The 27,224-nt window shown below is 42.2% G+C and overlaps 1 protein-coding gene and 1 long non-coding RNA gene across 9 annotated transcripts in view; one reads left to right on the forward strand and one right to left on the reverse strand.

Moving 5' to 3' along the window:
- ARHGAP19 (Rho GTPase activating protein 19) overlaps positions 1 to 27,224 on the forward strand; it is a 135,711-nt gene that overhangs the window by 73,418 nt on the left and 35,069 nt on the right. The window contains exons 1-5 of one of the 8 annotated variants that reach the window (XM_031652151.1): positions 4,889 to 5,970; positions 16,016 to 16,281; positions 17,233 to 17,313; positions 18,498 to 18,707; positions 22,773 to 22,999. The exons of 5 other annotated variants lie outside the window; for them this stretch is intronic. In XM_031652151.1, coding sequence (XP_031508011.1) covers positions 5,942 to 5,970; positions 16,016 to 16,281; positions 17,233 to 17,313; positions 18,498 to 18,707; positions 22,773 to 22,999 — 813 coding nt within the window. In that variant the 5' untranslated portion in view covers positions 4,889 to 5,941. Of the gene's footprint in view, positions 1 to 4,888; positions 5,971 to 16,015; positions 16,282 to 17,232; positions 17,314 to 18,497; positions 18,708 to 22,772; positions 23,000 to 27,224 lie in introns of those variants that run through there. 2 more of the 8 variants (XM_021943544.2, XM_031652152.1) reach the window with 2 other exon arrangements.
- LOC103887669 overlaps positions 10,927 to 27,224 on the reverse strand; it is a 78,174-nt gene continuing 61,876 nt past the window's right edge. Inside the window, exon 4 of the long non-coding RNA XR_001891491.3 lies at positions 10,927 to 11,267. This is a non-coding gene — a long non-coding RNA (uncharacterized LOC103887669). The remainder of the gene's footprint in view (positions 11,268 to 27,224) is intronic.

Here is a 27,224-nt window from a genome sequence, read left to right on the forward strand (position 1 = left end):
TCTTAGATTTGTAGAATTTATAAAGAAAGAAAACTATAGCCTGTATACCAAAGACAAGGACAGTTCTTCCAGCAAAACTGACTGCATCAAAAGTAGACTTCTGCGCAGATTGTGAGGTTGGAGTGAAAGTGGTATTTGTTGTACCTGATGTAGTAACTGTGGTGGGAGTTGTAGAAGAGAAAGGCAGAGTTGTGGTTTTAACTTGGGATACTGGGAGTTATTATTTCCTTTAGGCTTCTGTGTTTCCCAAGATTTCCACAAAATCCATAAAAAGTCATTGTGAACTCAAAATACAAAGCCTCAGCAAATCTGCTCAGATTCACTGAGTGTGAAACACTGGATCTATGTGTCACTGTGGAATTGATTGGCACCAGAGTGGCAGTTGGCACAGAACAGAAGTCTGTCCTGTTCACCACACCACAGTCTCTAACTGTTGAATTATGTGAACAGTAGCTCTCATCTTCTTTACATTCTATCTAAAAGCAGGTATTATTAACAGTGCTTTAAAACAGGAAACACAGCTGTTGCAGCCTTCATAGGTTTCTGGTGCTGGAGTGGTGACTGATGGGAAGGATGTCACTGGCACTGGGGTTATCTTGGAGTTGCGACCCACAGCAGTGGGCAGGAGAGCCCTGACATGGTGTCCTCAGCATTGGTATCCAGAGGAAAGCTGCCATGCACAACATCCTGTCAATCTCCTGCAGGCCACCTACCCCAAATTGTTCTTTTTGAGGGGTCTTACCTCTATCATTCTTTGGGATAGTTGTCCAGAGCCCTTGTTATTTCTGTATGCCTACATACCTAGCTACTAATTTTCCTGCTTCTCGCCATCTATGTAAAAACTTTTGTGATGAGGAAATTAATCTTTAGTATATACTTTGATTTTCTATAATATTTATATCAAATTGAAGTGAGATTGAAGCCAAAACTACTTGGTTTCTTTATTTTTTATTTTTTTCGAGGCGGAGTCTCGCTCTGTCGCCCAGGCTGGAGTGCTGTGTCCTGATCTCTGCTCACTGCGAGCTCCGCCTCCTGTGTTCACGCTATTCTCCTGCCTCAGCCTTCCGAGTAGCTGGGACCACAGGCGCCTGCCAGCACGCCCGGCTAATTTATTTTTAGTAGAGACGGGGGGGGGGTGGTTTCACTGTGTTAGCCAGAGTGGTCTCGATCTCCTGACCTCGTGATCCGCCTGCCTCGGCCTCCTAAAGTGTTGGGATTATAGGCGTGAGCCACCGTGCCCAGCCCAGTACTTGGTTTCTTTAAAAAAATTTGTCATGAAATGTCGATTATACATACAAGTTTATAGAATAATATAATCAATACTCTTCCCATTACCCGGCTTCAGCAAATCTTAAAATTTTGCCATATTTGCTTCAAATGCTCCCCTTTTCCCATAGCTCAATGATTTATCCACAGAACGTTATTAGCACTTCAGGAACTCTTTTTTTTTTTTTTTTTTTTTAAAGATGGGGTCTTGCTCTGCCACCCAGGCTAGAGTGCAGTGGCGCGATCTCAGCTCACTGCAACCTCCACCTCCGGGGTTCAAGCAGTTCTGCCTCAGCCTCCCGTGTAGCTGGGATTACAGGCGCCCACCACCATGCCCGGCTAATTTTTGTATTTTGTATTTTTATTTTTATTTTTATTTTTATTTTTTTTTTTGAGACGGAGTCTCGCTCTGTCGCCCAGGCTGGAGTGCAGGGGCCGGATCTCAGCTCACTGCAAGCTCCGCCTCCCGGGTTCACGCCATTCTCCGGCCTCAGCCTCCCGAGTAGCTGGGACTACAGGCGCCCGCCACCGCGCCCAGCTAATTTTTTGTATTTAATAGAGACGGGGTTTCACCGTGTTAGCCAGGATGGTCTCGATCTCCTGACCTCGTGATCCGCCCGTCTTTGCCTCCCAAAGTGCTGGGATTACAGGCTTGAGCCACTGCGCCCGGCCTAATTTTTGTATTTTTTAGTAGAGACGGGGGTTTCACCATGTTGGCCAGGCAGGTCTCGTCCGCCTGACCTCGTGATCCACCTGCTTTGGCCTCCCAAAGTGCTGGGATTACAGGCATGAGCCACTGTACCCGGCCTCAGGAACTCTTTCATACCTTCATGCCTTCTCTTAATCACTGTCCATGAAAGGTAACCATTATCCTGAATATTATGGTAAATACATTTCTGCTTCTCTTTATAGTTTACCATTTAAGCAAATATCTCTAAATACTAGTTTCGTTTATTTTTAAAATTTGATATGTCGTCATATAGTATATAGTTGTATGTTTGTGTGTGTGTGTGTGTGTGTGTGTGTGTGGCTTCTTTTGCTTTTCATTTGTGAGATTTAGCTATGATTGTACATATAGCTAGAGTCTGTCCATGTTCATTACTATGTAATATTCCATTGCAAATAAACAAAGCCATTAAATTAAAATTCTGCTGGACATTTTGCTTTTTTAGTTTTGGCTGTTTAGAAAATAATGTTGTGGGTTGGGTGTGGTGGCTCATGCCTGTAATCCCAGCACTTTGAGAGCCGAGGTGGGTGGATTGCTTGAGGCCAGGAGTTTGAGACCAGCCTGCTCAACATGGAAAACCCTGTCTCTACTAAAAATACAAAAATTAGCTGGGCATGATGGCACTCACCTGTAATCCCAACTACTCAGGAGTCTGAGGCATGAGAAGCGCTTGAACCATGGAGGCAGAAGTTGCAGTGAGCCAGGATAGTGCCACTGTACTCCAGCCTGGGCGACAGAATGAGTCTCTGACTCAAAAAAAAAAAAAAAAGAAAAGCAGAAATTAATGAAATAAGCTGGGCATGGTGGCTCATGCCTATAATCCCAGCACTTTGGGAGGCTAAGGTGGGTGGATCACCTGAGGTCAGGAGTTTGAGACCAGCCTGGCCAACATGGCGAAACCCTGTCTCTACTAAAAATACAAAAATTAGCTGGATATGCTGGTGTGTGCCTTTAATTCCAGCTACTGGGGAGGCTGAGGCAGGAGAATTGCTTGAACTTGGGAGGTGGAGGTTGCAGTGAGCCAAGATTGTGCCATTGCACTCTGGCCTAGAAGACAGAGCAAGACTCCATCTCAAAGGAAGAAGAAAAAAAAAAAAGAAACTAATGAAATAAACAATAAACATATACAATAGAGAGGTTCAACAAAGCTAGAAGTTGGAACCTTGACAAAACTAATTACATTGAAAAACAATTTTTTTTTTTTTTTTTTGAGACGGAGTCTCGCTCTGTCGCCCAGGCTGGAGTGCAGTGGCCGGATCTCAGCTCACTGCAAGCTCGGCCTCCCGGGTTTACGCCATTCTCCTGCCTCAGCCTCCCAAGTAGCTGGGACTACAGGTGCCTGCCACCTTGCCCGGCTAGTTTTTTGTATTTTTTAGTAGAGATGGGGTTTCACCGTGTTAGCCAGGATGGTCTCGATCTCCTGACCTCGTGATCCGCCCGTCTTCGCCTCCCAAAGTGCTGGGATTACAGGCTTGAGCCACTGCGCGCGACTGAAAAACAAATTACCAGTATCAGGAACAAAGAGGAGGACATTACTATGGAACCTAGAGATATTAAAAAAGATAAGAGGATATTATATACAAATTTATACCAATAAAGTTTGAAGGTTTATGTGAAATAGACAAATTCCTTGAAATGTACAACTTAACAAAATTAACACAAGAAGTAAAGGAAAATGTGAGTAGTCCCATAACACAAAATAAGTGGAATGTGTAATGAAAAACTTTTTCACAGAGAAAATTCTAGGTTCAGATGGCTTAATCAGCCAATTCTGTCACATATTTAAAGAAGAAATAACACTAATCTCACATAAATTTTTTCAGAAAATAGAAAAATAAGACATTGGTCGGGCGCGGTGGCTCATGCCTGTGGGAGGCCGGGCGGGCAGATTGCCTGAGCTCAGGAGTTCGAGACCAGCCTGGGCAACACCATGAAATCCTGTCTCTACCAAAATACAAAAAAATTAGATGGGCGAGGTGGCATGTGCCCTGTAGTCCCAGCTACTCAGGAGACTGAGGCAGGAGAATTGCTTGAACCTGGGAGGCGGAGGTTGCAGTGAGTGAGCTGAGATCGTGCCACTGCACTCCAGTTCAGGCAACAGAGTGAGACTCTGAAAAAAAAAAGGACAAAAAAAAAAAAAAAAAAAACATATTTCCCACCTGAGTGTATAAGGCTAGAACAACCTTGATATAAAACCTAATGAAGACATTATAAGAAAGGGAAATTTAAGACTAATCACACTTATGAATGAATGGGAAATTTAAACTATTAGCAAACCAAATTCAGCAACATATAAAAATGATAATACAGCATAACAAAGTTGAGTTATTTGAGAAATGCAGGCCGGGCGCGGTGGCTCAAGCCTGTAATCCCAGCACTTTGGGAGGCCGAGACGGGCGGATCACAAGGTCAGGAGATCGAGACCATCCTGGCTAACCCGGTGAAACCCCGTCTCTACTAAAAATACAAAAAACTAGCCGGGCGAGGTGGCGAGCGCCTGTAGTCCCAGCTACTCGGGAGGCTGAGGCAGGAGAATGGCGTAAACCCAGGAGGCGGAGCTTGCAGTGAGCTGAGATCCGGCCACTGCACTCCAGCCTGGGGGACAGAGCGAGACTCCGTCTCAAAAAAAAAAAAAAGAGAAATGCAAGGTTGGTTTGACAATAGAAAATCAGTATTATTTACCATAAAGGAAAAAATTATATGATCATCAATAGATGCACAAAAAATTTTCGATAAGTATTTGATAAAATTAAACACCAATACACAATTTTAAATAAGTAAATATATAAATAAATATACATATCTCCTCTGGAAGGCAGAGGCTGCAGTGAGCCGAGATTGTGCCACTGCACTCCAGCCTGGATGGCAAGAGTGAGACTCTGTCTAAAAAAAAAATAAATAAATAACATAGCAAACTGAGAATAAAAATATACCACCTGAATCTGATTTTGCTAAGTGATGAGTAAGGAAAGGTACTATTTTTAAATTTGCTTTATTCTGATAACTTGTGAAGTTGAGATTCTTTTTATGTTTATTAGTCTTAGGTCCCCTCTTCTCCGCATTACTGATCATGTCATTTGACTAATTTTCTGTTGAGTCAAGTGTCTTTTCCTTATTAATTTTTAGGATTACTGATTCATTCTGAACACTGATCCTTGGTTATATGCATGGCAAACATCTTTTTTTCAATCTGTGGCTTATCTTGCATTTTATTATTACTTTTAGAGTTTTAGATTTATTTATTTATTTATTTATTATGAATGGATAGTATGTTCACATGAATATAAAATCCAGAAAATACAAAAGAGCATACAGTGAAAAGTTTCTCTCCCACTCTTCTTCCCCTTTTATCCATTTCTCTTTAGAGGCATTGTGACTTCATTTTTAAGAAATTTAGTGTGTAGTGTCATTTGTTATACAGAAAATTTAATGTAGTTAAATTTATGATTCTTTCTTTGGGGATTGTGCTTTTTATGTCTTGTTTAAGAAACTCTTCCTCTGTTGCATTAATTTATTCTATAGTGTTTTTTACTGCTTTTAAATTTGGCTTTTCATATTTAGATCTTTATTTTGTTTGGAATTTATTTTTTGTCTGTAACGTGAAGTAGGGATCACCCCTCCCCCATATTGCAAAACTACCTGTTCTATGCTTTTACATTTTTAACTGTTTCATCTAGTATAACTGAAGTGGTGATGGGAGTCTCCTTTTGAGCTTCATCTATGCATTGGCAAATACAGTTAATTAACTGGTCTAGTTTTTTATCTCTATTTTTGTATTTGCAGATGAGTGTTCAGAGTCCTAAGTACTGCCTTTCAGGCCTCATAATGTGCCCTTGTATCCTCTAACATGTCTGGAATGTGTGTAGGCTGTGCTGGGGCAGGGAAAGGAGAGTTTCTTTGTCACAACAAACAAGGGGAAAGCTTTTTTCCTGTCTCTTCGATTTACCAATGCCTCATCAGAAGCTTTCAGCACTTATGTAAGAAATATATTTATTTTCTTGAACTTTAGTATATTTAGTTTGTTTTGCAATATCATAGAGTGGAAGGTTGTTTTTGCTTAAATACAGTAGTTTTTTCTTTAGTCCTATAAATTTCTTAAGTTCTTAAACATGTTTCTTGATAATTTTAGCTTTATATTGTGGTATTGTGTATTCTTTGGAAAGGGATTAGTGGGCTTTGTGATATGGGGTAACTTTAAGAAAAATAACCCGCTATAACTCTTTTCCATCTTTCACCTTCCATTTGATTTCTCTTTTAACTATTTCCATCTCTTAGATATTGTTTTGCCAGATGGTCCACATAGAAAAAGTGAGGAAGTAGGGGAAAAGAAAAGAACTAGCTTAAAGAAATTAAAGTGTGACATAATGAGAGAATGAACCTGGGAAGAAAGGGGAGAAAAAACAGAAGGGAAGAGAAACTGAGATTGTTTACGTGTTACTTATGTGTTGCGAGTTCCAAGGTATCTTTTTTTCTTATGTTCCTTGTAAATAGCTAGGAGCAGTCTTGAACCTGTTTATTCTTCTCCCTGTTTGTGCTGTTTAGGAGGGAGTAGTTTTGGGGGTGATGGCCAGGTAGGAAGAATTCTGTTGAAAAACTATACATGTTGCTTTTAGTTTCTTTCTCACTTGTGTACAATATTTGATCCAGTTTAGTGCTGGAAGGGTCAACTGTGTTGAAAGTGTTAGAATCTTGAGTTTTGCTCTGAACATTAATAAAAGTCTGAAAGTTTTATGTATGTATGTATGTGTTTCTGTTTCAGGAATATAATGGTTGCTATTAATACACATTTTTATGTTAATGCTAATTTGATCTGAATCAGTTATTCAGAATTAAAAGTGATGTGAATTCCAGAAAATGATTAGTTTAGACTCAATAAATTATAAGACTCTTTTTGGTGCTACACATTTTATGATTTTTATGGTCTTCCTGGTAGGGTAGTGATTTCTCATTGGCAGTGATTATAAACAATAGTCCTATATTGACCCTTGCTTCTTGACTGAAATAAGCTGATGTTAAAAAAAGAGGCTCTTGTCAATGATTTAAGACGAAGTTGCTTCTAATTTTATTTGGCTTTTATCATTGGCATTTGAACAGGAAAAATAACTAGTGTGTAAAAAGGTTGAGGAGACAAGCGTTTTAAATTCTATTTTAGTTACTTTTTGGCTTGAGGACACACATTCCTAGTTTTTAATTTTTGTTATTTCTCATAATACATTATCATTTCAGAGAAAAGAAGGAATCTCCTAGCCACCAACTGAAGATGTGGACTGTTAATTAAATCATGTAATAATTTTTCAAGGAAATAGAGATGAACTTTGAAGTCTACCTACGCCTTGTTTTCACTATACTGTTATTATTAATTATCCATGTAGTATTGACAATGTCCTTTGTAGATTAGTTACATTTAGTATTTAGAAGTGCCGTCATTTTTCCTGGAATAGTGCTTTGGTACCTAGGGTATAATGGACCACTTATAAGTTGTGATTGCTTTTACTGTGGGTATGTTTGTATGAGTCAGGTGAATTTCAGTTCTGCCTGACTGAGATATGATAACTTGTCCTTTCTAGCTTGCGTTATGTCCATTTGTTGGTTATATAATAGATGACTGTTTATATAATAAGGATTAGAACAAGCCATTAGACTTTATTGTTAATGGATACAAACTATATGTCTTCTGTAAGAGTTTCAAGGATACAATTCTTAAATATAACAACATATTAGAAGTAAAAAGGGAATGATATGCTTTGGCTATGTCCCCACACAAATCTCATCTTGAATTCTATCTCCCATAATCCCCATGTGTTGTAGGAAGAACCCAGTGGGAGGTAATTGAATCATGGGGGCGGGTTTTTCCTGTGCTGTTCTCTTGATAGTGAGTAAGTCTCACAAGAGCTGATGTTTTTATAAAGGGCAGTTCCCCTGCACACGCTCTCTTGACTGCTGCCACGTAAGATATGCCTTCGTTCCCCCTTCGCCTTCCACCATGATTGTGAGGCCTCCCCAGCCATGTGGAACTATGAGTCCATTAAACCTGTCTTTCCTTTATAAATTACTGAGTCTCTGGTATGTCTTTATTAACAGCATGAGAACAGACTAATACAGTAAATTGGTACCAGTAGAGCTGGGTACTACTGTAAGGATACCTGAAAATGTGGAAGCGACTTTTAAACTGAGTAACAGGCAGAGGTTGGAACAGTTTAGAGGACTCAGAAGACAGGGAAATGTGGGGAAGTTTGGAACTTCCTAGAGACTTGTTGAATAGCTTTGACCAAAATGCTGATAGTGATATGGACAGTGAAGTTCAGACTGAGGTGGTCTCAGATGGAGATGAGAAACTTGTTGGGAACTTATATAAAGGTCACTCTTGCTAGGAGGAGCCAAATCCTAATTTCCAAGACAATGGGGAAAATGTCTCCAGGGCATGTCAGAGACCTTTGTTGCAGCCCCTCCCATCACAGGCCTGGAAACCTACAAGGAAAAATGATGCTGTGGGTGGGCCCAGGGCCTTGCTGCTTTGTGCAGTCCCTGGACTTGGTGCCCTGGGTCCCAGCTATGGCTAAAAGGGGCCAGTGTACAGCTCAGGACATTGCTTCAGAGGGCACAGGCCCCAAGCCTTGGCAGTTTACATGTGGTTTTGGGCCTGCGGGTGCACAGAAGTCAAGAATTGAGGTTTGGGAACCTCAGCCTGGATTTCAGAGGATGTGTGGAAATGCCTCAATGTCGAGGCAAAGATGTGCTGCAGGGATGGAGCTCTCATGGAGAACCTCTGCTAGAGCAGTTCAGAAGAAGGGAAATGTGGAATGGGAGCCCCCATACAAAGTCACCACTGGGGCACTGCCTAGTGGAGTTGTGAGAAGAGGGCTACCATCCTCCAGACCCCAGAACTGTAGATCCACTGATAGCTTGCATTGTGCGTCTGGAAAAGCTGCAAACACTCAATGCCAGCCTGTGAAAGCAACCAGGAGTGGGGATGTACCCAGGAAAGCCACAGGGGCAGAGCTGCCCAAGACTATGAGAACCCACCTCTTGCATTAGTGTGACCTGGATGTGAGACGTGGAGTCAAAGGAGATTATTTCAGAGCTGTAAGATTTAATTACTGCCCTGTTGGATTTCAGACTTGCATAGGGCCTGTAGCCCCTTGTTTTGGCCAATTTCTCCCATTTGGAATGGGTGTATTTACCCAATGCCTGTACCCTAATTGTACCTAGGAAGTAACTAACTTGCTTTTGATTTTACAGGCTCATAGGCAGAAGGGACTTGTCTCAGATGAGACTTTGGACTATGGACTTTCGAGTTAATGCTGAAATGAGTTAAGACTTTGGGGGACTGTTGGGGAGGCATAATTGGTTTTGAAATGTGAGGACATGAGATTTGGGAGGGGCTGGGGTGGAATTATATGGTTTGGTTGTGTCCCCACCCAAATCTCATTTTGAATTGTAGCTCTCATAATCCCCACATGTCATGAGAGGAACTCGGTTGAAGGTAATTGAATCATGGGGTGGTTTTTTCCCCACGTGAATAAGTCTCATGAGATCCGATGGTTTTATAAAGGGCAGTTACCCTGCACACACACACTTACCTGCTGCTGCTGAGACCAGTTCGTCTGGGGAGACCCTAACCCAGCAGTGCTAGAGGAATTAAAGACACACACACAGAAATATAGGGGTGTGAAGTGGGAAATCAGGGGTTTCACAGCCTTCAGAGCTGAGAGCCCTGAACAGAGATTTACCCATGTATTTATTAACAGCAAGCCAATGATAAGCCTTGTTTTTATAGATTATAGATGAAGTAAGAGTATTCTTTATGGGAAACAAAGGGATGGGCCGAAATAAAGGGATGGGTTTGGCTAGTTATCTGCAGCAGGAGCATGTCCTTAAGGCACAGATCGTTCATGCTATTGTTTGTGGTTTTAAGAACGCCTTTAAGTGGTTTTCCACCGTGGGTGGGCCAAGGATTCCTTGCCCTCATTCCGGTAAACCCACAATCTTCCATCATGGGCGTCATGGCCATCATGAATATGTCACGGTGCTGCAGAGATTTTGTTTATGGCCAGTTTTGGGACCAGATTTTGGGGGGCCTGTTCTCAACCTGTTCCCCTTCTTTGATTTGCAAAGCGATAAAAGCAAAGGCAGCTTTGTCACAGTGAGCTACTTCTCACAGGAGTCAGAATCCACATCTGCAGACTATACAAAGACAAACAACATAGATTAAAAGCACAATCATCATTGAAATCACAGAGCTTCCAAGTGTTTTTATCCTTTTTGATGGGTTATTAGCTGCTAATCTGTCTACAACTCCTTCAAGCACTCAAGTTCCTGGCATTAAGGTCAGGTGTACCTGGGATGTTTTGAATATTTGTTATTTTAATTTTGCAATATCCAAAGACAAGTTTATAGAGTGTCATTCTAGATGCTTTTTTATTCTTTCCTAAATTTTGATCTTATTAAGAGCATTTAATAGTTTCCACAAATCCTTATGTTAAGCTCCTAGAGCGGGCCATATCATTTGAGGTTGAGGTGCCACTATATTGCCATGGTTCCAGAAAATAGGAACTTTTCTGTACTTCTTATCATTTCTACCATCTGACCATTTTGTTCAGATCATCTTAACATAGTGTGACCATGGCATGCAGACTGAGAGGTGCAATTCAAGCTAAACATCCCCTTAGGGGACCAATCAATAACGATTCCATAGGAATCGTTGTGCAGCACCGCTGCCTGTTCTGCAATGCAATCTTCCTAAACAAGTACGTTCATTATTTCTGGCCAGGTTCTATTTTGTTTACAAATAGGTTTTTGAGGGCAATATGCCTTAATTATAGGAGCAGATTTATTATGGTAAATACTGAGATCAGCAAGCATGGGTAACTGTGTCATAGAGTGATTACATGCAGGCATTATTACCAGCCAAGATTGATAAATATGCCCAATAAGTATAATTGTTCTCTGTGTCAGCCCTTGTTGAAGGAATACTCACGGCAATGGTGATCACTGCTATCATAGCTACCATTAAATTACTCATTGTGACTGGGTCTTCCACTTTCCTCAGGTTTTCTTCTGCCATCTGCGACAGCTTCTTGATCTGTCCCCGGGTGGGTGGCTGTGTTCAACGGGTGTTGCTCGTGACAGTTGGGGTCCTCCTCAGTATCAGCCTCAACATGGCTGCAGCCAGGGGGTCCTTGGGATCCTCCCGGAATCTCTTCCTTGGCATCTGGCTCATGATAAGGTTTCAGGTGTCTTGATCGTATCCAAATCAGCTATTGATTCGGTGGTCCTGGAGAGACACAAGCATAACCTCTACTCCAAGTTATTATTTTACTTATTTCCCAACTTTTTGTTATCAGATCTCCCCACCAAACCAATTGTTCTGCTTCTGTCTTTGCAACTGGTTTCTGTAGATGCTGTTCAGCTGCTGATAACATCCGGCCTTTTGGCAGGCTCAAAAAATTTAAAGTTAATAATGCTAGATTCAGTTGCATCTGTGGGGTTCCATATTCTCTTTCTCCCCCTTTTTTGTTTTTGTCATCAGTTTTGTATCTGTATGAAATAGTAACTGAGCATTTTTAATTAACTGTGTGGAATGAACCACGTATGAAGAGTCAGAAAACACATTAATAGGCATATTAAAAGTAGTCAATACCTCAATTACAGCTACAAGCTCCGCTTTTTGAGCTGAAGTATAGGGCGTCTGGAAAACTTTACTTTTTGAGCCAGAATAAGAAGCTTTACCATTACTAGACCCATCTGTGAAACAATGAAAACGCTTAGTAGGCTGCAGGTTGTTTACCACAGGAATTGTAAATGCAAACTGTTCACAGTCTTGCTCAGCTAAGGGGATAGTAAAGAAACAGTCTTTTAAATCTATGACTATTAAAGGCCAATTTTTTGGAATTATAGCAGGAGAAGGCAATACTGGCTGTAATGCTCCCGTAGGTTGTATAGCTGAATTGATGGCTCTTAAGTCAGTTAATATTCTCCATTTACCTGATTTTTTTCTTAATTACGAAAACTGGAGAATTCCAAGGGGAAAATGTTGGAGCTATGTGTCCATTTTCTAATTGTTCAGTAACTAATTTCTCTAAAGCTTCCAGTTTCTCTTTACTTAGTGGCCATTGTTCTATCCAAATTGGCTTATCTGTTAACCATGTTAAAGGTATAAGTTCTGGAGGCTTAACAATGGCTGCCATCAAAAATGATATCCTAATATTTGGCAGGAACTTTGTCTTTCCACTTGAAGCAGTTCTTTCAAACCTTGCAAATTTTTTTCTAGTCCCATACCAGGGACATACCCCATTTCATGCATTATATGTTGACTTTGAGGGCTATATAATTGTTCTGGAATTAGAACTTGTGTTCCCCGTTGTTGTAATAAATCTCTTCCCCATAAATTTATAAGTACAGACATTATAATTGGTTGAATAGTCCCAGGTTGTCCATCGGGCCCCTCACAATGCAAAATATAACACTTTGATATACTTCAGGGGCTTTACCAACTCCAGCTATGTCAAATTGAGTGGGTTGAATTGGCCATGTGGACGACCAGTGCTGTAGAGAAATGACTGCAATGTTGACTCCTGTATCTACCAAATCTTTAAATTTCTTTCCCTGAATAGTTATTTCACAGGTAGGGCATTTATTAGTAACTTGATTTACCCAGTAAGCTGCTTTGCCTTGCTTATTTGTGCTTCCAAATCTTCTTGTTCATTTAATTTCACTTTTTCCCATTCCCACATACGGCACAGTCAGGAGCTGTGCTATGTGCTATCCTGGCTCTGCTATGCGCTATCAATGGCCCTGCTATGTGCTATCCTGGCTCTGCTTTCCAGGGAACAGAAGTAGATATAACAATTTGAATTTCCCATTGTAATCTGAATCAGTGACTCCTATATGTATTTGTACCCCTTTTAAACTTAAACTAGACCTTCCAAAAAGTATTCCTATTGTTCCTGATGGCAAGGGACCATAGACTCCTGTTGGGACCTTTCGTGGCAGTTCCCCAGGCAGAAGACTCACAGCTTTTGTGCAGCATAAATCTACTGTGGCCCTATTGGCTGTGGCGGGGGACAGACATTGTATGGGGGGTGAGGGAATGGCCTGAGCTGGAAATGCCTCGGTTTAGAATGGGGCCTGGGATGGGCCCTTCATGGCGTTTCCTGAAATTGGGTTCCTTCCTTTTTTTTTTTTTGAGACGGAGTCTTGCTCCTCGCCCAGGCTGGAGTGCAGTGGTGCGATCTCGGCTCACTGCAAGCTCCGCCTCCTGGGTTCATGCCATTCTCCTGCCTCAGCCTCCCAAGTAGCTGGGACTACAGTCGCCCGCCACCACGCCCAGCTAATTTTTTGTATTTTTAGTAGAGATGGGGTTTCACCATGTTAGCCAGGATGGTCTCGATCTCCTGACCTCGTGATCTGCTCGTCTTGGCCTCCCAAAGTTCTGGGATTACAGATGTGAACCACTGTGCCCGGCCTAGGGTTCCCTTCTTTATCAAACTTAGAGTGACACCGATTAGCCCAGTGTTTTCCTTTTTTACATTTTGGACATATTTCAGTCTCAGCAGTGTTCTTTTTTCCCCTATCGGGTGACCTGACTTGCTGATTTTTTCTACATTCTTTTTTAGTATGACCATGCTTCCCACAGTTAAAACAAGCTCCAGGAAACAGAGTATTTCCTTTATCTACTCTCAGTCTTACCATTGCCTGTGCCAACAAAGTAGCTTTATGCAGATTACCTCCGATACCATCACAGGCCTTGATATAATCAACTAAATGTGCTTTCCCTCTGATAGGTCGCAGAGCAGCCTGGCAATCGGGATTAGCATTGTCGAAAGCTAATAACTGCAACACTACATTCTCAGCAGCCAAATCTGCAATCATCTGTTTAAGATACTCCTGTATCCGAGCTATAAAATCAATGTGTGGGTCTCTTAGTCCCTGTTTTGTAGCAGTGAAGGAAGGGTATTGTTCTCCACCTGAAGTGATTTTTTTCCCCAAGCTCTAATGTACTCTCGCCTAAGCTGTTGTATGGCATCATCCTGCATGACCAGTTGTGCATCTAAACCAGCCCAGCTGCCAACCCCCAAAAGTTGGTCTGCAGTTATATTAATTTGATGTTGGGCCTGGGCATTTCGACCAGCCTGAATGGAAGCTTCATCTGCCCACCGAGTTTTAAATTGTAAGAACTGAGCAGGAGTTAGACAAGCTCGAGTAAGAGCGTCCCAGTCAGTAGGAATCATGCGACTGGAAACAGCAACATTCTTTAACAGTCCCATTACAAAAGGAGAACCTGGTATATACTGATTTATAGCTTGTTTAAATTCTTTGAGTAATTAAAAGGAAAAGGCTCAAATGTAGCTATAATATTTCCCTGTTGATCTGGGGGGTGTATTCTAACAGGGAACTGCCAAGCCTCTATATCACCCTCTGGTCTAGCTTGCTGAATTCTTGCCTGAATAGAACTAAGAGCGGTCGCTTGAGGCACTGCTCAAACAGTCACTGGGGCAACTACTTTTCGCGCAGTGTCTTCTGGAAAAGAAAGATCTGGAGGGTCAGGCCACTCTTTTTTCTTCAAAATAATAATGAGGGGATACAGAAAGGTAGGGATGAACCTCTCCCTCCTTTGCTGCTTTAGCTTTAGCTGGCAAACAAACCTGCTCTGTAACCTCTTCTGTTACTTCATTATACTCTCCTTCCTCCTCATCATTAGTGTGAAAAGGTTCCATGGTGGAACGAACCAGAGCCCACACTTGTCCCTTTGTTACCCTGATGCTTCCGAGCTCCCCTTCTTAATCACCACGGGGATTGCTTTAAGAGTACTTGGGTGTTCTCCAGCTTAGTTTTCCGTGTTCTCCAACCGTCTCTCCAGCGACCTTTCGACCTGGATTCGGGCCCCACAACTTGCCGAGACCAGTGTGGTTAGGGAGACCCTAACCCAGCTGTGCTAGAGGAATTAAAGACACACACACAGAAATATAGAGGTGTGAAGTGGGAAATCAGGGGTCTCACAGCCTTCAGAGTTGAGAGCCCTGAACAGAGATTTACCCATGTATTTATTAACAGTAAACCAGTGATAAGCATTGTTTTTATAGATTATAGATTAACTAAAATTATTCCTTATGGGAAACAAAGAGATGGGCCAAAATAAAGGGATGGGTTTGGCTAGTTAACTGCAGCAGGAGCATGTCCTTAAGGCACAGATCGTTCATGCTATTTTTTGTGGTTTTAAGAACGCCTTTAAGGGGTTTTCCACCCTGGGTGGGCCAGGTGTTCCTTGCTCTCATTCCGGTAAACCCACAATCTTCCAGCATAGGCGTCATGGCCATCATGAACATGTCACCGTGCTGCAGAGATTTTGTTTATGGCCAGTTTTGGGGCCAGTTTTTGGCCGGATTTTGGTGTCTGTTCCCAACATGCTACCATGTAAGATGTGCCTTTGTTCCTCCTTCGCCTTCTGCCATGATTGTGAGGCCTCCCCAGTCATGTGGAACTGTGAGTCCATTAAAGCTCTTTTTCTTTATAAATTACCTAGTCTTGGGCATTTCTTCATAGCAGTATGAAAATGAACTAATACAGGGGTAAAGTAGGCATTGGGAAACAAAGAACAGTGAAGGAAATATTTCTGAGATTCAAGGAGCTTTGCCAGGAGTATAGCCCAATGTAATGTAGGAGTGGAGACCCAGCTAAGATCAGGAGCCCTAGAGACAAGAACCTGTCTGAGCAGAGGTTGGACTTAGATGATGATGGATGGGTCAGAGGCATCCAGAATTGAAGGATTTTAAAGTAAAACCTATTTGTGGACATGGGAAAAGCGGAATTAATTACCGTTTTATGTACCTGTAAATGCCTTCCCCTCTGTGAGGCTTTGTGGTTATAAGGAACAGTGTTCAAGGGCATCTGGCTCAATTAAAGGAAGCAGACTATAAGGAAACCTCTGCCTTTGCGTGGAGTCAGGACCAAGTAACCCAATGAGTAGTGCATAAGAAACATACAAAAATCATGTCCCAAAAGATTTTCTTCTGTGTTTTTCAGTGATGCCATCTGCAGTTTTGTGATCTGCAATGATTCTTCCCTTCGAGGTCAGCCCATTATCTTTAATCCTGACTTTTTTGTGGAGAAACTCCGACATGAGAAACCTGAGGTTTTCACTGAGTTGGTGGTCAGCAATATCACAAGGCTCATCGATTTACCTGGAACTGAGTTGGCTCAGCTGATGGGGGAAGTGGACCTTAAGTTGCCTGGCGGGGCCGGCCCAGCGTCAGGATTCTTCCGGTCTCTCATGTCTCTCAAGCGAAAGGGTAGGAGATGTGTCTGTGAAGGGTGGGCAGGCCTCAGCTGCTCCCTGGGCTTCTCTCTCAACATCTACACCTTCACTGAAGAGTTGCTATTAACTTAGAGCTTTTTTTTGGCCATTTTTTTCAATTTTTATAAGTAGTAACACCTTAAGTAATTGTGATACAAATTGTAAAAACTATCTAGATAAATAAATAATTTAAAGCAAATATTTTCAGTCCCTGAGAGATGATGACATGATTAACTTAGGTAGTTATCAGGGGCATCTTGATTTTCGTGCCCTATTAATATGTGAAAATGATCTTTAAAAAACCATAGTTACATAGCTAGAGACTATAGAGCAGAAAGCTTGAATTTTCTTTTTTTTCAGGGATGGGGTCTCACTCCGTTGCCGATGCTGGAGCGCAGTGGTGTCATAGCTCACTGAAGCCTTGAATTCCTGGGCTCAATCTATCCTTCTGTCTCAGCTCCCAGTAGCTGGGACTACAGATGCATGACGCCATGCCTGTTTTCTATTTTTTGTAGAAATGGGGTCTCACTATGTTGCCCAGGCTGGTCTCAAACTCCTGGCTTCAAGCAGTCCTCCCACCTCAGCCTCCCAAAGCACTGGGATTACAGGTGTGAGCCACCATGCCTGGCCTTCTGTTTGTTTGTTAAATTAAATACTAACATGCTAGATATCTCCTTCTTATTTACTAGATATACGCTTCTTACTTAAAAAAGAAGATAGTATTTGCCTTCAAGGAACCTACAGTCTAATATTGAACCTGGAGAGAACTGATTGAGAGTTATCCTGCTTGCCTTTTCTGGTGCACTTCCAGTTCTAAGGTTTTTGTTTACTGACCATGTGAAAACGCTTGCTGAATTGTAAAATAGGATGCTTGAGTGGTTTTAAGTGTGATGATTTTGTACTATTTGTGTGAAATATAGCCCTGTCATATCATATGGTTTTTCAGAAAAAGGAGTGATATTTGGGTCCCCACTGACAGAGGAAGGCATTGCCCAGATATACCAACTGATTGAATATCTACACAAAAGTAAGACTACTTGAAACTTTATCATTCTTTGTTTAATGAAGAATTCTGTTTTCTGTTGAGAGCTAATTGCCTGGAGTTAGTAGGTGCCAATTAACCATCAAAGGAACTAACCAGTGTTAATTTCAGGTGGCATGTTTTTAAATATATTTCCTTTTAAACTTCATCTCATATTCATTTGCTTTACACTCTCAAAGTGTATATAAATTAGACCGTGTCTATGAAGTCACATTTACCTCTTGCCTCAGAGAGACATTTCTTCTGGAAAAATATGTTGTCCCTAAAGAATCATTGCATTTATTTAAGAGAGCATGATACCTTTTTTCTCCAGAATTCTATGCTTAAAACACACTCTTTACTTTTTTTTTTTTTTTTTTTGGGACAAAGTCTCATTCTGTCACCCCGACTGGGGTACAGTGGTGCAATCTTGGCTCACTGCAGCCTTGACCTCCCAGGCTCAGGTGATTCTCCCACCTCGGCCTCCCTAGTAACTGGGATCACAAGCTTGCACCACCACACCTGGCTGCTTTTTGTAGTTTTTTTGTAGAGATGGGGTTTTGCCATATTGCCTAGGCTTGTCTTGAACTGTGCTCAAGTGATTCACCCGCCTAGGCCTCCCAAAGTGTTGAGATTATAGGCATGAGCTATTGCCTCTGGCCTACGGATGAATAGTTGGGATGACTAAAGCTTCTGGGAATCTCTTAGGAATTTGACACATTAGAGTTCTAATTCCTGGAGCAGTGCAGAGACTCTGGATTCATTCTGGGCTGGGAAAACAGTTTACAAGAGCTACAAACATCCACAGATGTATGTAGCCCCTCAAAATGAAGTCTGGGATAAACAAGAAGAGGTCTTTAGGGAGATTTGGCTTTTTTAAAATTTATTTTTCAAGCTAATCCTGACCATTGATTGGGTTAAATTCAGATTGTCTGTACATACTTCAGGAGATTGAATGACTCCTGGGAGGACTACCTTTTAGTTTGGAAGATCTCCAAGTGCCCAAGGGCGTTCAGATATGTCTCCTCAGGAGGTCTGTAGGTTCTAAACTACACTGATGAAAAAAGGCAAAAACTTACTTGAAAGGCTTTGTAAAGGGTCTTTTAAGTGTAGTCTTTAGACCGTGTATTTTAATCATAATATTTCTGCTTCCTTTTTGCCTGTCCTCTGCTTTCTTTTATGCTAAACAGACTTACGAGTAGAGGGTTTGTTTAGAGTACCAGGTAATAGTGTCCGACAGCAGATTTTAAGGGATGCTCTCAATAATGGAACTGACATTGACTTGGAATCAGGGGAGTTTCACTCAAATGATGTTGCCACTTTGCTGAAGATGTTTCTAGGAGAGTTGCCGGAGCCTCTGCTGACACATAAACATTTCAACGCACACCTTAAAATCGCTGGTGAGTATAGGAAGTAAGAAGGAGATGTAAATACATTTCTTTAAATTTAGTAAAGTTCCTAGGAATTTTCTGTTGCTTGTGACCCACAGAAATACTTCTATTAATATTGGTTAAGACTTCGTGTTGTTGCTGGACTTCTCTGGGTACTCAAAGGTATTGGCTAGTTAAATTTAATTTTAATCGAATGGCTTTCTTGATAAATAAGCTTTGTATTGAGATAAGGAGCTGGTAGTAAGATATGGTCTGAGTTTTATTTATTTTTGAATCTCTGATAGATCCTCGAGTAATGTGTTGAACATTATAGTTGGAAACAGGATCTCACTCTGTCACCTAGGCTAGAGTGGTGCAACCTTGGCTCACTGCAGCCTTGATCTCCCAGGCTCAGGTGAGCCTGCCACCTCAGCCTCCTGAGTAGCTGGGACTATAGGCGTGCGGCATCATGCCTGGCAAATTTTTTGTATTTTTTGTAGACACTGGGTTTCGCTATGTTGCCGAGGCTCAAACTCCTGGGCTCAAGCGATCTGCCCACCTTGGCCTCCTGAAGTGCTGGGATTATAGACGTGAGCCACTGTGCCCAATCCGTTTTAGTTGCTTAATAAATGTATGCTTTTCATTGGATTGATTCATATATTTCAGAGGTTTACAGGTTTGGTATTTTTGCCTTGGTTTGGAGTTTTTGCTCAGTATTTCTATGCCTCAGTTGAGGACATCGCTACACTTGAAAAAAAATTTTTTTTTTTTTTTTGAGATGGAGTCTCGCTCTATCACCAGGCTGGAGTGTAATGGTGCGATCTCGGCTCACTGCAACCTCCGCCTCCCGGGTTCAAGTGATTCTCCTGTTTCAGCCTCCCGAGTAGCTGGGATTACAGGTGCCCGCCACCACACCCAGCTAATTTTTGTATTTTTACTAGAGATGGAATTTTACCATGTTGGCCAGCATGGTCTCGATCGCTTGACCTTGTGATCTGCCTGCCTCAGCCTCCCAAAGTGCTGGCATTACAGGTGTGAGCTACCACGCCCAGCCAAGGAAATTTATTTTTTAAAAAAATTATTTGTTTTCTGAATAGAAACACATAGTTCAAAATTCAGATGATTGGCCGGGCGCGGTGGCTCAAGCCTGTAATCCCAGCACTTTGGGAGGCCGAGACGGGCGGATCACGAGGTCAGGAGATCGAGACCATCCTGGCTAACACGGTGAAACCCTGTCTCTACTAAAAAATACAAAAAACTAGCCGGGCGAGGTGGCGGGCGCCTGTAGTCCCAGCTACTCGGGAGGCTGAGGCAGGAGAATGGCGTAAACCCGGGAGGCGGAGCTTGCAGTGAGCTGAGATCCGGCCACTGCACTCCAGCCTGGGCGACAGAGCTAGACTCCATCTCAAAAAAAAAAAAAAAAAAAAAAATTCAGATGATTGAAATAATATATAGTAAAAACCTTCTCTCCTACATTTGTTCCCCAAGGCCCAGTTCTTCTCAGAAACAATCAGTGTTACTGATTAAAAAAATTTTTTTATCTTTTAAAAAAAGAAAACCTGTTCCCCAGACTGGTCTCAAAACTCCTGGCTTCAAGTGATCTCCCTCCTCAGTCTCCCAAAGTGCTAGGATTGCAGGCATGAGCTGCAGCCCCCGGACCAGTGTTACTGATTTCTGAAGTATCCTTCCAGAGATATTTTGTGTATTCCCAAACAAGTATGTATATTCCTTTTCTCCTATTTTTATGTAACAGATTATACACATGGTTCTGTGGTTTGCTTTATTCACTTACTGTATCTTGAAGAATGTTCCATTTTCAGCTCATAAATAGTTTCTTCATACTCCTTTCTACCCGTGTGGCAGGGAATTCATTCTTAAATTGCATGTCTGTTATGCTGCTATGGGCTCTAAGTGTTTACAGCATCAATATCCATTATTGCAGTTGCTTAGTTTTCTGTCCCTGAGTATTTTTCCTGTTTCTTCTAATTATATGGAAAAGAAATATAAGGTTTTTTTCCTTTTTGAATAATTTTTACTACTTAAAGAAACAAGTTTTGGCCTGGCGCGGTGACTCATGCCTGTAATCCCATCACTTTGGGAGGCCGAGGTGGGCAGATCATGAGGTCAGTAGATCGAGACCATCCTGGCTAACACGGTGAAAACCCGTCTCTACTGAAAATACAAAAAGTAGCTGGGTGTGGTGGCGGGCACCTGTATAGTCCCAGCTACTCTGGAGGCTGAGGCAGGAGAACCCGGGAGGCTGAGGCAGGAGAACCTGGGAGGCAGAGCTTGCAGTGAGCGGAGATTGCACCACTGCACTCCAGCCTAGGGGACAGAGCAAGACTCTGTCTCAAGAAAAAAAAAAAAGAAACAAGTTTTGAATTAAAAAAAATCTAATATGATTAGGTTTTTTTTTTTTTTAGCACTTTTAGTAGCAATCCCAATGATGCAATGAGTAAATATTACTAGAATGTTATATACTTTTACAATTATTTTGGGGAGAAATAAAGATGTTAGACCTTTGAAAAAGATTTGGAAAATATTCTTTTATAAGTGTTAACATGAAAGATGCTTGTTTTGTTTGCTTTCCAGTTCAGTTCATTCATTTAGTGCAATATTTGAAATTCTCCCTTTTACCACCCTGTGATTGAATGTTCTTTAAGAACATACTGAAGCGTGGCACAGTTGTAGCCTTTCATATGCCTTGCTGATAACTGGAAATAATTTTTGTTTTCAGTTTCATATTAACAGGGAACATTTTCTAGCAATGTTACCTGCCTTTCCTAAACCTGGAATTATTGAGGTTAAACAGCTTAAATAATACACTGTAATCATTTGTACGTCTATATGAGTTGTACTCAAATGGTTATTAGTGTGCTTTGAAATTCTCATTATCCAGGGGACTGTTTTCATTGATAACCTTTTTAGTCTGTTAGGGAAGAACCAATAACTCTAACTCCATTGGGAGCTGCCTGTTATAAGGAGCAGCTTGTGAATAAGGACATATTCATTCTCATTTTTCACTCTCATTTTTCTTTTAGCTGTAAAATATCTGAGTGGGGAGAAGTGGAGTGAGTGGCATTATCAAAGGCATGTGTGGATCTTTTTTTTTTTTTTTTTTAATATAGAGGTGGGGTTTCGCCATGTTGCCCAGGCTAGTCTTGAACTCCTGGGCTCAAGCGATCTGCCCACATTGGCTTCCCAAAGTGCTGGGGTTACAGGCATGTGCCACTGCACCTGACTTGGATATGTGTTTATTTCTCTTGAGTATATACCTAGGAATTGAATTTCTTGGTCAAATGGTAACTCTCACTTTTTGAGGAACTGCCAAAATGTTTTCCAGGTGGTTATACCATTTTATATTCCCACCAGCAATATAGGAGGGTTTAATTCTCTCTACATCTTTGCCAACATTTTTGTCAATCTGTTTGTAGTGTTAGCCATTGTAGTGGGTATAAGTAGTATGTCACTGTGGTTTTGATTTATAGTTTCTTGATGGCTAATGATACTGAGCATACAAAGCCTTATTGGCCACTTATATACCTTCTGAAGGAATGTCTATTCAAATCCTGTACACATTAAAAAAAATTTTGGCCAGGTGTGGTGGCTCACACCTGTAATCCCAGCACTTTGGGAGGCTGAGGCGGGCAGATCACAAGGTCAGGAGATCGAGACCATCCTGGCTAACACAGTGAAACCCCATGTCTACTAAAAATACAAAAAATTAGCTGGGCGTGGTGGCGGGCACCTGTAGTCCCAGCTACTCGGGAGGCTGAGGCAGGAGAATCGCTGGAACCCGGGAGGCAGAGGTTGCAGTGAGCTGAGAGTGTGTCACTGCACTCCAGCCTGAGTGACAGAGCAAGACTCCGTCTCAAACAAACAAACAAACAAACAAACTTTTTTTGGTCTTTTTATTGTTGAATTGCATTGACATTATTTTGTTGTTATGTTTTGCTGTAATCTTTGAATAGTGTTTCTGCCTGAATCTTTTTTCCTCGTTTCTTTGATGGAGTTGAGGGGAGGATAATGGTGAAAGCACTGATTTTTCTTGCTGATATTTTCTCCTCGCTTTGCAAATTCTCTTTTGTCCTCAAGATTTGATGCAGTTTGATGATAAAGGAAACAAGACCAATATACCAGACAAGGACCGGCAAATTGAGGCTCTCCAGTTGCTCTTCCTCATTCTCCCTCCTCCTAATCGTAATTTGCTGAAGTTATTGCTTGATCTCCTATACCAGACAGCAAAGAAACAAGACAAGAACAAGATGTCAGCCTATAACCTTGCCCTTATGTTTGCACCCCATGTCCTGTGGCCAAAAAATGTGAGTGTTGACGGGAAGAGTAAAGATTGCTTGGTTTTCTTGGGCTGTGCCTCATTCTGTAGCTATACGTCGGTGAGATTATCAGGGGTCCAAAGTCTAGCCTTCAGCTTTATGAGGTTGGGAACTTACTTTATTAGTTCATTGAAGAGTCATCAGACCTGAGAGGGCCAATTCCTGCTAACTTCACTTATAAATCAATCTCTGATAAACCTACATGGCATTGTATTAGTGGAAACTCTTAGTGGGAAATTGTAGCTACTGAATAAACTAGAATACCCATTTTGGCTGTTTAGTGTGGAGTCCTTAACAGGAAAGGCTTCTTGGGAAATTAAATTAGTTTCTGAAGATCGAATGTTATAAAATTAGAATAGAGCTGTATGATCTTATGGGATAATGTCACCAAGCTTATGGATTTATAGATGAGATGAAACTTAGAGCAATCCTGCCTTGTCCTAACTTTTCTATTTCCTGTATATATAGTCTTCTTGGATAAAGCTGAACTTGCTTCTTATTATGGAGACCATGGTCTTCTCAGTGACTTACATGAGAAATAAACTCATTCTCTCTCTTTTTTTTTTTTTTAATGCCTGAGGGATAAAAACACAGAGAAATAAATTCTCTGAAGTCTTTTTTTCTATTTTTTTGAGATAGGGTCTTATTCTGTCGCCCACACTGGAGGGGAGTAACGCAATCATTGCTCACTGCAGCCTCATCTAAAGTCTTTTAAACAACTTGCTGACCTGGAGGTACATAGCTTATACTCCTGCCCACTTATAATATGGTTTCACTACGTGATGGAGTTGTGAGCCAGGATAGGTGGGTTGGAAGCCAAACACCAGTGATGTTACCTATGTCTTTAACCGTTTTTTTTTTGAGACAGAGTCTTGCTCCGTTTCCCAGGCTGGAGTGCAGTGGTGCAACCTCAGCTTGTTGCAGTCTCTGCCTCCCATGTTCAAGCGATTCTCCTGCCTCAGCCTCCCGAGTAGCTGGGACTACAGGCGTGCACCACCATGCCTGGTTAATATTTGTATTTTTCTGTTTTTGGTAGAGATGGGATTTTGCCATGTTGGCCAGGCTGGTCTTGAACTACTGACCCCAGGTGATCCACCCACTGCTGCCTCTTGAAGTTCTGGGATTACAGGCGTGAGCCACCGTGCCTGGCCTTTTACTTTTTTTTTTTTTTTAAAGCAGCTGTCTACAAGCCATTTTTTGTTTGTTTAATCTTTTACCTTTTCTATGCGTAGGCTTTTCCTCTGTAAACTGGGCATAATACAGTAAGTCCTCAACCTATTAACATTGTTGATAGGTTCTTGGAAACTGAAACTTTAATCAAAATAACCTATAACAAAACAAATTAGTTTTCTCATCAATGTTATAATGAAAAGATGTTGAAGAAAACGATGTTATTCGAGGACCTGCTGTATGTCGGTGCACTTAACGTCATAGTTTCCAAGAACCTGTTGACGCCTTAAGTGAGGATATACTGTAATAGCTTTACTACTTACCCCACAAGGCTGTTGGGAAGATAATAGAAATAGGTTATAGTAATTTATAAAAAAATTTTGAGATTATAAGAAATGAGAAAAGGAAGGTAAAGGAGAGAGATTGTGGGAAACATTTTACTTAACAAATAACTAGTGAAAAAATAATAAAGTTCTGGGCCAGGAAGAGCCTCTGGGGGTGAGTAGGGGAGAAGAAGACACATTAACATTTGTCCATATTAAGGAGATCAAGGCCGGGTGCAGTGGCTCACGCCTGTAATCCCAGCACTTTGGGAGGCCGAGACGGGTGGATCACGAGGTCAGGAGATCGAGACCATCCTGGCTAACACGGTGAAACCCCGTCTCTACTAAAAATACAAAAAATTAGCTGGGCACGGTGGCGGGCGCCTGTAGTCCAGCTACTCAGGAGGCTGAGGCAGGAGAATGGTAGACACGGGAGAGGCCGGAGCTGCAGAAGTGAAGCCCGAAGATTATTGCCCGCCTGCACGCTCCAGCCTGGGAGCACAGAGGCGAGACCGTCTCAAAAAAAAAAAAGGGAGATCAAGACTCATAATGGAAGGAATTTTTAGAACTAGCTAACCAAGACTATAGAAAAGCAGTGGAAGTAAACTGGTTATGAGAAAGAAGTGGTGGCCACCTGCTGTCGTAGCACTTTGGGAGGCTGAGTGGGAGGAGTTGCTTGAAAGGGCCAGGAGGTTGAGACCAGCCTGGGCAGCACAGTGAGACCTCAGACCTTGTCTCTACAAAGAAAAGACACATAAGCTGGTGAGGTGGCACATGCCTATGCTCTAGCTGCTTGGGAGGCTGGAAGTGGAAGGATCCCGCCAGGCCGGGGAGGTTCACAGCTGCAGTGAGTTATGATTGCACCCGCTGTACTCCAACCTGGAACAAAGCGAGACCCTATCTCTAAAAAAAAGTATTTAAAAGCAAACAGAGTAGTGTGTGAGGGGCTGGAATAGTAGGAGTTACTGATATTTAAGGTAGGAGAAGCAGAGAGATCAATGACAATTTTACTGTGTTTTTAAACAGATGTCACCTTTGGTATCAGTAGTGACCATTCTCTCTTTTGTCTTTGGAGAAACTCTAGTTTCTAAAGAGGCAGTGGTGTCCTTGATGGCTGGAACAGATTCTGGTTTTGGCCCATTTTGAATCCTAGACTAGATTTTCTTTTTCTTTTCTTTGGGGCAGTTCGACTCTGTCACCCAGGTTAGATGCAGTGGTGCAATCTCGGCTCACTGCAAGCTCGCCTCCCAGTTCACGCCATTCTCCTGCCTCAGCCTGCCCGAGTAGCTTCTAGGATTACAGGCGCCCGCCCGCAGGCCCGGAGTAATTTTTGTATTTTTAGTAGAGGCGGGGATTTCACCGTGTGTTAGCCAGGATGGTCTTGATCTCCTGATGTGCGTGATCCGCCAGCCTCGGCCTCCCAAAGTGTTGGATTACAGGTGTGCCACTGTGCCCCAGTCATCTAGACTAGATTTTTCTTGCCAATTTTGCTTACATGTCCCATTTTCTTTCTTTTTTTTTTTTTTTTTGAGCCAGATCGTCTATGTAGGCTGGAGTGCAGTGGCGGATCTCAGCTCACTACCCAAGCTCCGCCTCGGGTTCCACGCCGCCTCATTCGGTAGCTGGGACTACAGGCGCCCAACTGCGCCCGGCTAATTTTTTATTTTTAGTGAGGCGAGGTTTCACGTGGTCGATCTCTGTTTCACCCAATGATCCGCCCGCCTCACGGCCTCCCAAAGTGCTGGGATTACAGGCGTGAACCCACAGCGTCCGACCCTGTCTGAATTTTCAAGCAATTAGGAAATGAAAATTGGTTTTCAAAAGTTTCCTCATCACTTCAGGGACACATTTGTTTTCTAGATTATGTCGCCATCCTTGTAGACAAAAAGTCTTTCCAAATTAAACTTATTTGTAGTGAGGCACCTAGGTTAGGGATAGAAGCAGCATTTGAGAAGAACAAAGCTGAGGCGGGTTGGCTGTGCCAAATAGCACTTTTGGGGAGAGCCAAGCCGAGGCGAATCCTTGAGGTCAAGGAGTTCAAGACCAACCTGGCTAGCATGGGGTGAAACCCCATCTCTGCCAAAATATAAAATTAAGCATTAAGTAGGCAGCATGCCCTGTCCCCAGCAACTACTTGGGAGGAGGCTGAGAGGCAGGAGAATCACTTGAACCCAGGAGGCCGAGTTGCAGTGACTGAGACACAAGCACTGCCTCCAGCCTGGCCGACAGAGCAAGACTCTGTCTCAAAAAGAAAAAGAAAGAACAAACCTATTGGTAAGTGCTGCTGGCTCACCGTACATTGTTTGGTTCTTTTTCCACTCTGAATAGGTCGCACAAATGACCTTCAGGAGGGAAATATCCACAAAAGGTTAAACCGTGGATGACTATGGTCGGCACTCCCAGAAACTTTTTAAGGTAGGTAAGGGATAGCATTTGGTTGGTAACAGGACAGAAAATGGAACAGGTGGGATCCTAGGAGTAGGACAGATGACGAGAAAAAAGGTCTGAATGGGATTACCAAACCAGAATGGACAGTACGGCGAAAACCAGGATATTAACAACCACTACAGTGGAGAGGAGACCAGGAATGAGGAGGCTGAGGTAGGGCTGGATCCTTTGGTGCTTGCGGCTCCACCCTCGGCTGGTCTCCCTTTTCACAAAGGGAAGCACATGTGGCAGCTGAGTAGTTTCTAACATGCACCTGCCCTTAGCACTGCCAG

This window comes from Papio anubis, chromosome 11, assembly GCF_008728515.1.
Source record: "Papio anubis isolate 15944 chromosome 11, Panubis1.0, whole genome shotgun sequence".
In the NCBI taxonomy this organism is placed as follows: Eukaryota; Metazoa; Chordata; class Mammalia; order Primates; family Cercopithecidae; genus Papio; species Papio anubis.